Source organism: Octopus sinensis, linkage group LG13 (genome assembly GCF_006345805.1).
Source record: "Octopus sinensis linkage group LG13, ASM634580v1, whole genome shotgun sequence".
In the NCBI taxonomy this organism is placed as follows: Eukaryota; Metazoa; Mollusca; class Cephalopoda; order Octopoda; family Octopodidae; genus Octopus; species Octopus sinensis.
This window is the reverse complement of record NC_043009.1, coordinates 47,230,386-47,242,441: the sequence shown is the minus strand read 5'-3', so window position 1 is coordinate 47,242,441 and position 12,056 is coordinate 47,230,386. Positions and strand designations below refer to the sequence as shown.

The window sequence follows — 12,056 nt, the reverse complement described above, 5'->3', positions numbered from 1 at the left end:
GGGTGCTCTTTCTGTCACTAACACTCACCTGCTTTTTCAGGTACTGTAATTCTATTTTTCGCAGGTCTTTGAAAGCATAGACCAACTGGTAAAAATGTCAACAAAGAATGTTGATTTTTTTATTACCCACAAGGGGCGAACATAAAGGGGACAATACAATCTGATTTGGGTTCAGACTTACGAATGATAAATACACAAAATGAAACTTTAAAAATTAACACAAAATGACAATATAATTAAAAACAAAAATTCGAATGATAGAACAGACCAGAAGACATTACGGATGGAGTGGGGGCGGGTTCAGCTCGGACCACACGAGTCCCGCCTCGCCACTGATACTTGGGTTTCATCCCGTTTCACATTTATGCGGTACCAGCCATACGCAACATCCGTGCTGCATTCTTCCATCGTTCTTCAAACACTTTCTTAGTCAGGCATTTTCTCCCCAGCATCAACAAAGAATGTTGACATCACCGCCACTTCGCTCAAACAATGACAAGCAAAATATCAGCATTCACATGTAGACATATACAAACACATGATAGGCTTTAATACAGTTTCCATCAAACTGTTACACAGACACCATCAGGAGCAACAGCAAAAGACACTCGCCCAAAATGTCACACAGTCATACTGTTGTTAACGGTGAGGCGCAATGGCCCAGTGGTTAGGGCAGCGGACTCGCGGTCATAGGATCGCGGTTTCGATTCCCAGACCGGGCGTTGTGAGTGTTTATTGAGCGAAAACACCTAAAGCTCCACGAGGCTCCGGCAGGGATGGTGGTGATCCCTGCTGTACTCTTTCACCACAACTTTCTCTCACTCTTACTTCCTGTTTCTGTTGTACCTGTATTTCAAAGGGCCGGCCTTGTCACTCTCTGTGTCACGCTGAATATCCCCGAGAACTACGTTAAGGGTACACGTGTCTGTGGAGTGCTCAGCCACTTACACGTTAATTTCACGAGCAGGCTGTTCCGTTGATCGGATCAACCGGAACCCTCGTCATCGTAATCGACGGAGTGCTTCCACAACATAACCATATTGAAACACATCTTACATAATAATGGACAACAAAGATTCTGCTACTGTGGTAAAAGCGTGTGTTATAGACTAAATCGAAGATGCTGGTTCCGAATCCGCGCTCAGAATTGTTCTAGCAGCCAAGATTTTGAGTTATACGCATGCGCAAGATTATAACTATACTTTCGGCTAGATGTAGGCCGTATTATAAAACTTGCGAGCTGGCAGAAACGTTAGCACGCCGGGCGAGATGCTTAGTGGTATTTCGTCTGCCGTTACGTTGTGAGTTCAAATTCCGCCGAGGTCGACTTTGCCGTTCATCCTATCGAGGTCGATAAATTAAGTACCAGTTACGCACTGGGGTCGATGTAATCGACTTAATTCCTATGTCTGTCCTTGTTTGTCCCCTCTATGTTTAGCCCCTTGTGGGTAATAAAGCAATAGGTATTATAAAAGTTGCTACAATAAAAGCGGTCTTAATTCAAAATGAAAGAAATAACAGCAATTAAACAAATGATGAGAAAGTTAATTATTTAGTTTAGCAATAGATGGCGCTGACGTATTGTGTGCATTTGCCAAATATGTCAGTTTGTTCTTGGTAGGTCTCAGTGTCGTTTGCGCTGCCGTCACGTGTGGTATGTGTATCTCTTGCTCTGCGTGATTACTGTTTTAACTGTATTCATTGTGTTATATCATGAATAGGATAGGCTATGTGAATCACTCAGACGACTTTTGTTATGTCTGTGGAAAATTTTCTCCGCGTGACCAGTGGAAGAACATTGCCACCAAATTAAAAACTGCCTATAAATATTATTTCGGGTGTAAAATCGGGGAACAAAACAAGAGGTGGGCACCTCATATATGCTGCACCGTGTGTTACTCAGGGCTTACACAGTGGCTGAATGGAAAGCAGAAGGGAATGCCTTTTGCTGTATCAGTGGTATGGCATGAGCCAAACAAGCATGTCTCTGTTACTTTTGCATGACTAATATTAGTGGTTTCTCAAAGAAAACCAAAGCAATGTATGCAGATTGTAAATCGGCTCTAAAACCGGTCCCACATGATTTCGAGAACCCTGTCCCAGTACACCTCTCCCATGATTCACTTGAAGACCTTGACACATCGCACGATGAGTACATAGTTGATTCTGAGAAAGATGAGCCACGCTTGTTTAATCGACAAGATTTGAACGATTTAGTAAGAGACCTGGCGTTGTCAAAGGAGAAGGCAGAAGTTTTGGGATCGAGATACAGCAATGGAATCTCCTAAGGCAAGGTACGAAAATTTCCATTTTCCGTTCCTACCATAGAGGCTAATCTGTCTTTTTCAAGCAAGAAAATAATGCTTGTTTCTGTACTGACGTTAATGCACTCATGCAAAAAATTAGGACATGTGCATGTGACTAAAGGATGGGGATTGCTTAGACTCGAGTAAAGTTAACCTCAAAGACGTGTTGTTACATACTGATAATGAAAAACCTTCCATTCTTGTGAGTCGTGTTGTCAATATGGAAGAAACTTATGAATCGATGCAACTCATTCTGAAAAGAGTTAATTACTCAGTTCATAAGTGGAATATTTGTGGTGATTTAGTGGAGGCGCAATGGCCCAGTGGTTAGGGCAGCGGACTCGCGGTCATAGGATCGCGGTTTCGATTCCCAGAACGGGCGTTGTGAGTGTTTATTGAGCGAAAACACCTAAAAGCTCCACGATGCTCCGGCAGAGGATGGTGGTGATCCCTGCTGTACTCTTTCACCACAACTTTCTCTCACTCTTACTTCCTGTTTCTGTTGTACCTGTATTTCAAGGGGCCGGCTTTGTCACTCTCTGTGTCACGCTGAATATCCCCGAGAACTACGTTAAGGGTGCACGTGTCTGTGGAGTGCTCAGCCACTTACACGTTAATTTCAAGAGCAGGCTGTTCCGTTGATTCGGATCAACCGGAACCCTCAGCGTCGTAACCGACGGAGTGCTAAAAAAAATAATTTGTGGTGATTTAAAGGTAATTTCCCGCCTCCTAGGACTGCAACTGGGATACACCAAAAATATGTGCCTCTTGTGTGTTTGGAGCAGCCACGACGACATCAATCATTACACTGTAAAAGACTGGCCTAAAAGAGATGAGCTCATAGTTGGTCGGTACAGTGTGCAGCATATGTTACGGGTAGACCTGTAAAGGATCTTCCTTCCACCCCTTCATATCAAACTTGGCCTCATGAAAAACACTGTAAAAGCAATGACAGACGATGGTTATGGCTTCCAGTACCTAAAAGTAAAATTGTGGTGTAGAGAAAAGTGACGCAAAACTTAAAGCAGGCATTTTCCTTGAACCCGAGATCAGAGAATTGATATCTGATAGTAAAGTCAGGGGTAAACTGAATCCAGTTGAGCTGATGGCATGGGATCCATTCGTGTTAATTGTACAGAACTTTCTTGGAAATCATAGAGCTGAAAACTATGATTCAATAAACATGCTCATAGCGCATGAAAGAATGGGATACAGAATGTCTCTTAAAATGCACTTCTTGCATTCTCATCTCGATTTTTTCCCAATGAATCTTAGTAACGTTGTGATGAGCATGGTGAGAGGTTCCACCAGGACACATCTCAGATGGAAACGAGGTATCAAAGCTGGTTCAATCCACACATGGCGGATGAGCACTGCTGGTTCCTACAACAGGAGACCAGCACGATGCATAAGCGCAAGAACAAGTGTCTCAAACATTTCTGAGCTGAGAATCTCAAAAGTAAAGTATTCCCTTAACATAAATATACTATGTACCATTATATTATAATATTATTTGCCTTGAACATAAATTTACGATATGCAGTACAAATATACTATTATAATAATTATTTACCTTGGACTTAACTATTCCTGATACTAATATAGTATAAATACATAATTATGTGCATAACTCAAAATCCTGACATGCTACAGAAATAGTGAGTTCAGATACAGAATCAGCGTACTCAATTTAGTTTGGTACAGCACCAGTTGTCTGAGTAGCAGACAAATTTCTTTTTGTTGCCCAGTGAACTCCAGATCAGAGTTCACTAAGGATGATTGACAATACTGTAATAGTAGTACTAGCAGTATAGTGGTAATAGTAATAATAGTACAGTAGTAAAAGGAGTAGGGATAGTGACAATAAGGGTGGCGGTTGTTAGTGGTGGTGGTAAATAAGGAAAAAAAATGATACATTACCATTGATGATATTGGTTGGGACCTTGTGCCATTGGAAAGAACGAAGTTTCTGGGATGGTGCCAAGACTGGTTTACCATGTAACCTGGCTGGCAACGTCGCAGACGAGTATTTGCTTGGTGATGACGATGTTGATGATGACGATGGAGGTGGAGGTGGAGCAGGAGGGAAACCCTTAGAGCCAGGAGGAGGTGGAGGTGGTGGTGGTGGTGGTGGTGGTGGAGGAACCCCGGGTAAACGCTTAGACCCTGGGGGTAGTGGTGGAGGAGGTGGCGGGGGTGGTGGGGGTGGCGGGGGTGGCGGTGAACTTTGGGAAACCCCAGAACCTGGGGGTAATGGTGGTGGTGGTGGAACCCTAGGTAAATTTCCAGATCCCAGGGGTAGTGGTGGTGGTGGAGGAGGCGGTGGTCTGTAGAAATCCCCAGAGTTTGGGAGTGGAGGTGGAGGCGGTGGCGGTGGAGGAGCCCGGGGTAAAACACCAGACCCAGCGTTTAGTGGCGAATGAAGGGGAGGAGGTGGTGGTGGTGGAGGAGGAGGAGGAGGAGGTGGTGGTGGAGCAGCCTTGGTGATGGGTTCAGGCTGTATAATAGAAGTACCAGATTCGGAAATTGGATGTGGAGGTGACTGTGAAACATCAGCCTTTGAATGACTAGCAGACTGTGTCAGCTTTTCCATCTCTGGAACAATGCTGGCCTCTGATGACCCATCTGCATCTTTTAATGCATTGGACTCTGATGGCACCTTTTCCTCCGGTGCAGCAGCAAGCTCTGATTGTACGTCTGCCACCGGAGTATTTTTGGAGTCTGAAACAGCTGTAAGCTCTGATTGTACGTCTGCCTTTGACGGCACATCTTCGTCAATAGCGGTGACCAGCTTTGATGACACGCCTGCTTCCACAATAGCGGTAGACTCTGATGGTACGTCTGCCTCCAGAATGGAGGCGGGTTCCGACCGAATATTCACCTCCGAATCAGAAGCAATCTCTGAGGTCATGCTCACCTCTGGGGTTAAATGGGTTGATGGTTTTTTTTTAGATACGATTTGGGCTGATCTAACTAGTGCAAGTAAAGATGGAGAGGCTGGTGGTTTAAGGGTATCTTCCTTAATTTCTGTTGATGTGTGAAGCCGTTTTGTTTTGGGCGTTTGTAATGTTTGAGAAGATGGTCCGGGAGAGGGATTCTGTGGTGTATTTGATGTGATTGAAGAAAGAGTTTCTGGATTGTCAACATTTTTTTCATTTGAGTTTTCAGTAGAAAAAGATTGTTGTGATGTGGTAATGGAATGAAGCGTCTCAGGCGTCAGAGGTGGACAGGGTTCGAGATCTTCTGCCACTTCAGGTTTGTCATTTTCAGAAAATCTGTCTTTCCTGTTGCTTTTAATTGGTGAAGAATATATTTTCTTTGATGTGTTCTCTATGTGTTTGTCTTTGCCCGCCTGTGGAGCAATTTCGGACAACGTCGGTTCTTCTGTTGATTTGGAAGTTATATTGGGGGTTTGGTTTCCTTCTAGTCGAATTTGAGAAGATTTTTCGTTCATTTGCGTCGACTGTAGAACCAGTTCAGTTAGCGATTTAATTTTCTTCGGGCTACTCTCGATAACAGAGCTACTCAAGGGATCTTCTACAGATGTCACTGCTTCGTTTAATGTCATGGATGGTTCAGAATTTTTCTGGAGCTCTGTTTTATGGACGTGTTTTTGATTCTCAGAATCTGATGGAATTTTGTGGTATTTTGATAACTTTTCTGGCGTTTGATTTTCTACAACATTTGATGAATTCGAAGTTGATTTGGGAGATGATGTTTCAACGAAGTTTTCTGGAAGATCAGGTTCTTCCAAGTCGAACGAGGATGTAGTGGTTTGTGACTGGAAATTATAGTTTCCTGAACCAGAACCGGTGATCTCTTCCGTCTCAGAACCATATGTAGAATCAACTGTTGTATTGACTTGCTTTCTTTGCTCTTCAGTAGTTCTATTGCTTCTACAACGCTGTAGTTCTATTTCAGTCTTTATGTCAACCAAAAGTTTCTCAAGAAACAAAGATTTGTCCAAGTAAAGTAAGTTTTGTGCCACTGACTCCATTACAAACCATTGGTAATCACTGAAGAAGAGGAGACAAATATTTTGTTTTGAGACAAACAGAGACATGAGGGCAATCAACAGAGATTATTTACTGAAATATATCCAAACTAAACTCATTACATGGAAAGAGAGCTATCTATCGTCATCATCTGGTGTAGGCAGCGTATGACCCACATTTTACATTTAAGGCGAGGAGCGTATTGGTTCACACCTAACCACTGAAGGGATAAACAGACGAGGTGCTGAAAAGTTCCTGGTTTTGGGTAAAAGAGAATCAGTAAATTACAATTTTATTACACATATTCCCATCTCAGATTCACACACTTATTGCAGAGGTCCTTCATTTTCTCTAAGCCCTGTAAAAGAACTCGATAAGTTGGGCCCCCAAGAAGGCCTTCGCAACATCCTTAAAGCCAAGAACATTTCAACACCCCCTCGTACGCTCTTCATCCATTTCTTGGACGAGGAGCTTATGTATCCATATTCGACAGCTGGGGAGAAATGCATGTGTATCCACCTCAGACATGGGTTCAGGAGTACCTTGTCTACATCCGGCCTGTAGGGTAAGGAGCAAATATTTACCAACGATGTTACAGCCAGTAAAATATTAGCCGTAAAAATGTTAATAAACGATCTTTGGTTTTAAGTAGAGTCAGACATAGTATTTTTTCTTATTATATACCATGAATGAAATCCATAAAAATAAAATATCAAAATTTCACTGATATTTCGAAGACAGCTGTCAGATCCGTTATGAAACTTAAGGAAGCTAGTGAACTCCTATCTCTACAGTGTTAAGAGAAAGAGATAACGTCTTGATAGTACGTTAGTCTATCATAGCTGATTTCCTCAGAAGTCGAAATATCTAGTCTAGACAGTAGTGTAATCACCGGCTCATTAATAGGGCAGATGTTTCGATATGTCCCTAGACATACAACGAAAGTCCCCTGGCAAATTTAACCCACAAATCAATAAATAGTAGCAAATATACTAGTAGTCATTTCACTTCTAGTGAGGTAAGCAATAAACTATAGTCAACGTATAAAAGAAACATTCGGTGTCAAACATAGAAATAACTGTGGCTTGAGCGCGAATGACAAGCAACTTACCTGATTTCATTCTCAGGGTCAATTTGTTGGAGAGACTTCAGAATGCTGAGAAAAGATTCAGCGTGTGGAGTACCCAGAACCTGAAATCATAAAACAAAGAAAGAAACATGCAAACATATTCTTGATGTAGTAAAATAAAAAAAAATAAAAACGGTGGTGCAAAGTTTAATGTTATATTTTGTGCGTTTAAAGAAGCACATGTTAGTTTAGGTTAGTTTTGTGTGGCAGTTACCATATAAGAATTGATGCCATGCTGTTTAGGATTCTAAGGCAACCAATTACTAAAACCCCTTATGAAGTCATCTGATCAAAAAATGGGGGAAAGTGGTTAATGTTAATTTAGTTTAAGCTTTTTAATTCTTATATTAAAATCTACAATAAACGGCAAATGCAAAAAAAAAAAACAGTCCAAGGATAAAAAAAAGGAAAAAATAATTTTAAATGATTCTATAACAAACTAGGAGTACATTACAATATTTCGAAACATCGATAGAATTTAAGTAAATTACTTTTTAACGTGAAACTCGAAGTAGATATAGCTATAAATAGAATGCAGAATATTGGGTTCAAAACCCCTAGGGTAGAAAAATCGTCGAAGGCTGTCCGTTGGATACGAATCCACATCTTCTGTGGATATGACAGGTGTACTAATCGTTATACTAAAGCAACGCTTCGAAGTTTCTCCATTGGAGCTTTGTTCTCACCAGTAAAAATTTTAAAATGTTTACATTACAAGAATTTCGAAACTTGGAGAAAATTGAAGAATAAATTACATTTTTATGGTAAAACTCGAAATTAAAGTTATAAATAATAACGTGTTGAATACTAAGAAAACCCTTTAGATGGGAAAAAAGTCGAAGGCTGTTCCGAGTTTGATTTATGAAAGGGTTTTTTTTTTCATTCTACACGCAATATTATATATGTTGTTATTTATAGCTTTATCTACTTCGTGTTCCACCGTAGTTGATTTGGGAGATGATGTTTCAACAAAATTTCTTCGAAGTCGAACGAGGATGTAGTGGTTTGTGACTGGAAATTATAGCTTCCTGAACCAGAACCGGTGATCTCTTCCGTCTCAGAGTCATATGTAGAATCAACTGTTGTACTGACTTGCTTTCTTTGGTCTTTAATAAACTATATGCCGAAAAATGTTATTTCTTCCTTACACGATACTTGGGATGACTTTGACAAAATGTGAGGTGTATTCCGAAAGATTTTCGTCCATGAGCGCCACCCTAGCATTATGCATTTGGGGTGCCATTTAACAAGGAAACAATTTAGTTCGCCGAAAGAGAGGTAGAGAGAGAGAGAGTGGAGGAAGAAAGTTACAGTAAATATGACATCCATGTAGGATCAAATTAACTGCGATCTATGAATTCTGCAAAAGTGATACCTTTGCAAAACATCTTCTGATCTATGAAATACCCAGATATTACACTTGGTAAAAATGTAAAAATGTTTCAAGCAAAATTGCAGGAACATCAATCCTTGGCAACGCTCACTTTAGATCCAAAGAATCATTAGATTGTTAACATCTTTGAGTGCGTTTTTCTCTTTTATCTCACATCTCCTGCACTATGTTCATGGTTTCAGCCTCCTGGTAGGATCTCAAAACGGTTGCTAGATATATCTGTAAAATACCACAAAACTTACCGTAGAATAGATCTCTTGGAAGATGATGCAAACTGGAACAGTACCTGGGAAGAGGTTGCAGTCTTGCATTCTTCAAGCAATATGAGGAATCTTTACAATCATTTTATACGCCTATTCACCGTCCGAATCTCATAAATTTTTGTTTATTGCTAGGCGAGTATAACAAGATATACCGTACAAGCACAAGAAGAGTGAAAAATCCCTCACAGGTATAATATAACAGGCACTCCGTCCTTTATGACGACGAGGGTTCTAGTCGATCCGATCAACAGAACAGCCTACTCGTGAAATTAGCGTGCAAGTGGCCGAGCACTCAACAAACACACATATCCTTACCCTAGTTCTCAGGGAGAGTCAGCGTGACACAGAAATGTGGCAAGGCCGGCCCTTTGTATTACAAGTACAACTCATTTTTGCCAGCTGAGTGGACTGGAGAACCAGTCACCGGGAATTGAAATCACGACTTTACGATCGCGAGTCGAATACTCCTAACCACTAAGCCACGCGCCTTCACACGCACAATATACACACAAGTACATATATACAAGCTCATAGACATTAGCATAAACGTAGGTATTAACATACACATTCACACGCATATATATTCACACGCATATATAAAAGCACACAGGCACACATATACAGAATAAACATATATGCGTGTGTGTGTGTGTTTTACTCGTTCAATAAGGCCCGTTCGTAACACTACCATGATAGCTACCTTGGTGTATATTGATACAAGAACTGATTTGTGATACATGACCTAGCCATTTGCAAGTCTTTTCAGGACGCTGTCCAGCCACCCGATTATCTACCAATCTGGTGAACACGTAAGGCAAAGTTCATACAGATCAATAATCGAGATAGACTGATAATTATGAATGCCACATCATGCTGTGGGCCATAGATAGAATGTTGTCTTGAGCAAAGTTCTAAGCTGATGGAAAGTGACGTGGTGGTGGAATGTCAAAGCAAATAGAGCTTTTGGATTCTTAGGACAGGGTGAAAAGAATTCGGTAGTAAGTGGGGAAGCTAAAAGAGAAACTAAAATGAGTAATAAATGGCACAGAAGTAAGCCGAAAGTAAGAGGTTTGCCAATATTCTACGATGAATGGGTTAAAAGGTGAGGTTGTTTTGAAATTGCAAGCCTGTGCCAGTGTGTCAATTTGAATTGAGATGTCTTTGTGGAGAAGTATGTTCGGAATGAGAGTGGCACTCTTACATTTAAAGAGAAGATGCTTGGACATGTTACAACGAGAGTTTGTTAAATGTATAGTAAGTAGAGTTCCTACCCTAAGTATAGCCAATTGTGGGGCCAAGTTTTAAAGTTAATAGTTATATGGTTGAAAGGGTGATTAAAGTATGAAGATATGGAGGGCGGCTAGACCATAAGGAATAGTCGCTGTGATGCTAAAAATATCTGAAGTAGTATATACTCTAATCCCTCGCATAGTCATTGAAATATCACAGGGCGGTCCCACGCCAAATGACTTGTGTTGCTGTATCATCAACTGCTACGAAGGAATAGGTGATACTATAGGAAAATGCCCAACCACAATAGAAAGTTATCAGACCGATTGGTCAAGCTATGAAAATATACGAAAGGGTTATAATACAACTGATTGGTAAGCTAATTAATCTAGATTAGATTCGGTTTGGGTTTCTGCCAGACTGGTATACAACTTATGTCCTCTTCTTAGTAAGGTAATTACAGGAAACTTTCTTAAATGTGTGTAAGGCCCCCAACAACTGGCATGGGTCCATATGGAAAAGGCTTTTGACAGGGTACCACACCCTGTTGTCTAGTGGTCTTCAAGGAAACTAAATGTAGCTGAATAACTTGTGAGACCCATGTAAACCATGGTGACAAGATGACGTCAGCAAGATAAGAGTTGATAGAGTTCAGAGCGGCATTAATCATGCAGACATGCACGAGAATTGGTTCTTAGCACCCTCCTCTTTATTATAGTTATCTACTATAATGATACTCTTGTGTTTTTCTCTGTCACAACATATGAATGAGAAAGGAAGGAGTGATACATGAATAAGGAGGGAAGGGGTGATGGCAAATTGGTGGGATGGTTAACATTCAACGCTGAAAAGAAAAATCAAACAGCGTTTCAACTTTGTATGAGTATATGTGTGTGTATATGTGTGCGTGTACAAGGGAAGTATGTGAATGTATGTGAACATTGACAAGTGTATTAATTTGATTTACCATCCATTTTGGACGGAACGGGGTCAGCTAGTATATTACAATAGACTATAACAGAAAAGTTTTAAACTAGTTGTCCGTAGGAACTTGTTTGTCGATGGCTTGATTTTTCATAGATGAGTTTATCAAAGATTTAGAGAAGGAATTGCAAACGTGGAAGCAAAACCTAAAGACAAAAGTATCAATTAGCAGGAAAGCAAATAATCTTATTACACCAAGAAATTGATAAAGCTTGATATGCAAAAGAGTTGGCAGGAATTCGTTACGCTGAACCCCTGTGTTAACTGTGGGTGAATAAGAAATGTGGGATCACATGCAAAGTTAGAGATGAAGGAAAACTTCGTATGTGAAAGATGCAAATGGGTAGTAAGTAGCAATAATCTCCGTGAAATGCTTGCAAAATTTCATACACGAAATTGTTAGGTTTTTTCTCTGGGCAAGCTGATTAGTGGTGGAGGTAGATACCATGGAAACATAGTTTCTAGAACAAGAAAGAGTGAGAGGGAGAAAGAGGGAGAGAGGAGATAGAGAATGAGAAAGAGAGGAGAAAAAGAGAGAGAGAGAGTGAGAAAGATTGAGATTACAATTTATTAATTGAATGATGAGATGAACATTTTCGCTCTTTCCATGCACATAAACAGAGATATGCTTAGGCAAATAAAGAGAGAGAGAGAGAGAGAGAGAGAGAGAGAGAGAGAGAGAGAGAGAGAGAGAGAGAGAGAGAGAGAGAGAGAGAGGAGACGAGACGAGAGAAACATGAAAACGTCTAATGTCAA

The 12,056-nt window shown here is 40.7% G+C and overlaps 1 protein-coding gene across 4 annotated transcripts in view; it reads right to left on the bottom strand.

Moving 5' to 3' along the window:
* The window catches only part of LOC115218242 (inverted formin-2), a 228,402-nt gene that overhangs the window by 26,620 nt on the left and 189,726 nt on the right, over positions 1-12,056 (bottom strand). For 3 of the 4 annotated variants that reach the window (XM_029787971.2, XM_029787974.1, XM_029787973.1), the window contains exons 6-7: positions 7,413-7,492; positions 4,227-6,322 (exon numbers count right to left, since the gene is read on the bottom strand). In XM_029787971.2, the coding sequence (XP_029643831.1) occupies positions 4,227-6,322; positions 7,413-7,492 (2,176 nt within the window). The remainder of the gene's footprint in view (positions 1-4,226; positions 6,323-7,412; positions 7,493-12,056) is intronic. The other variant, XM_036508345.1, reaches the window with a different exon arrangement.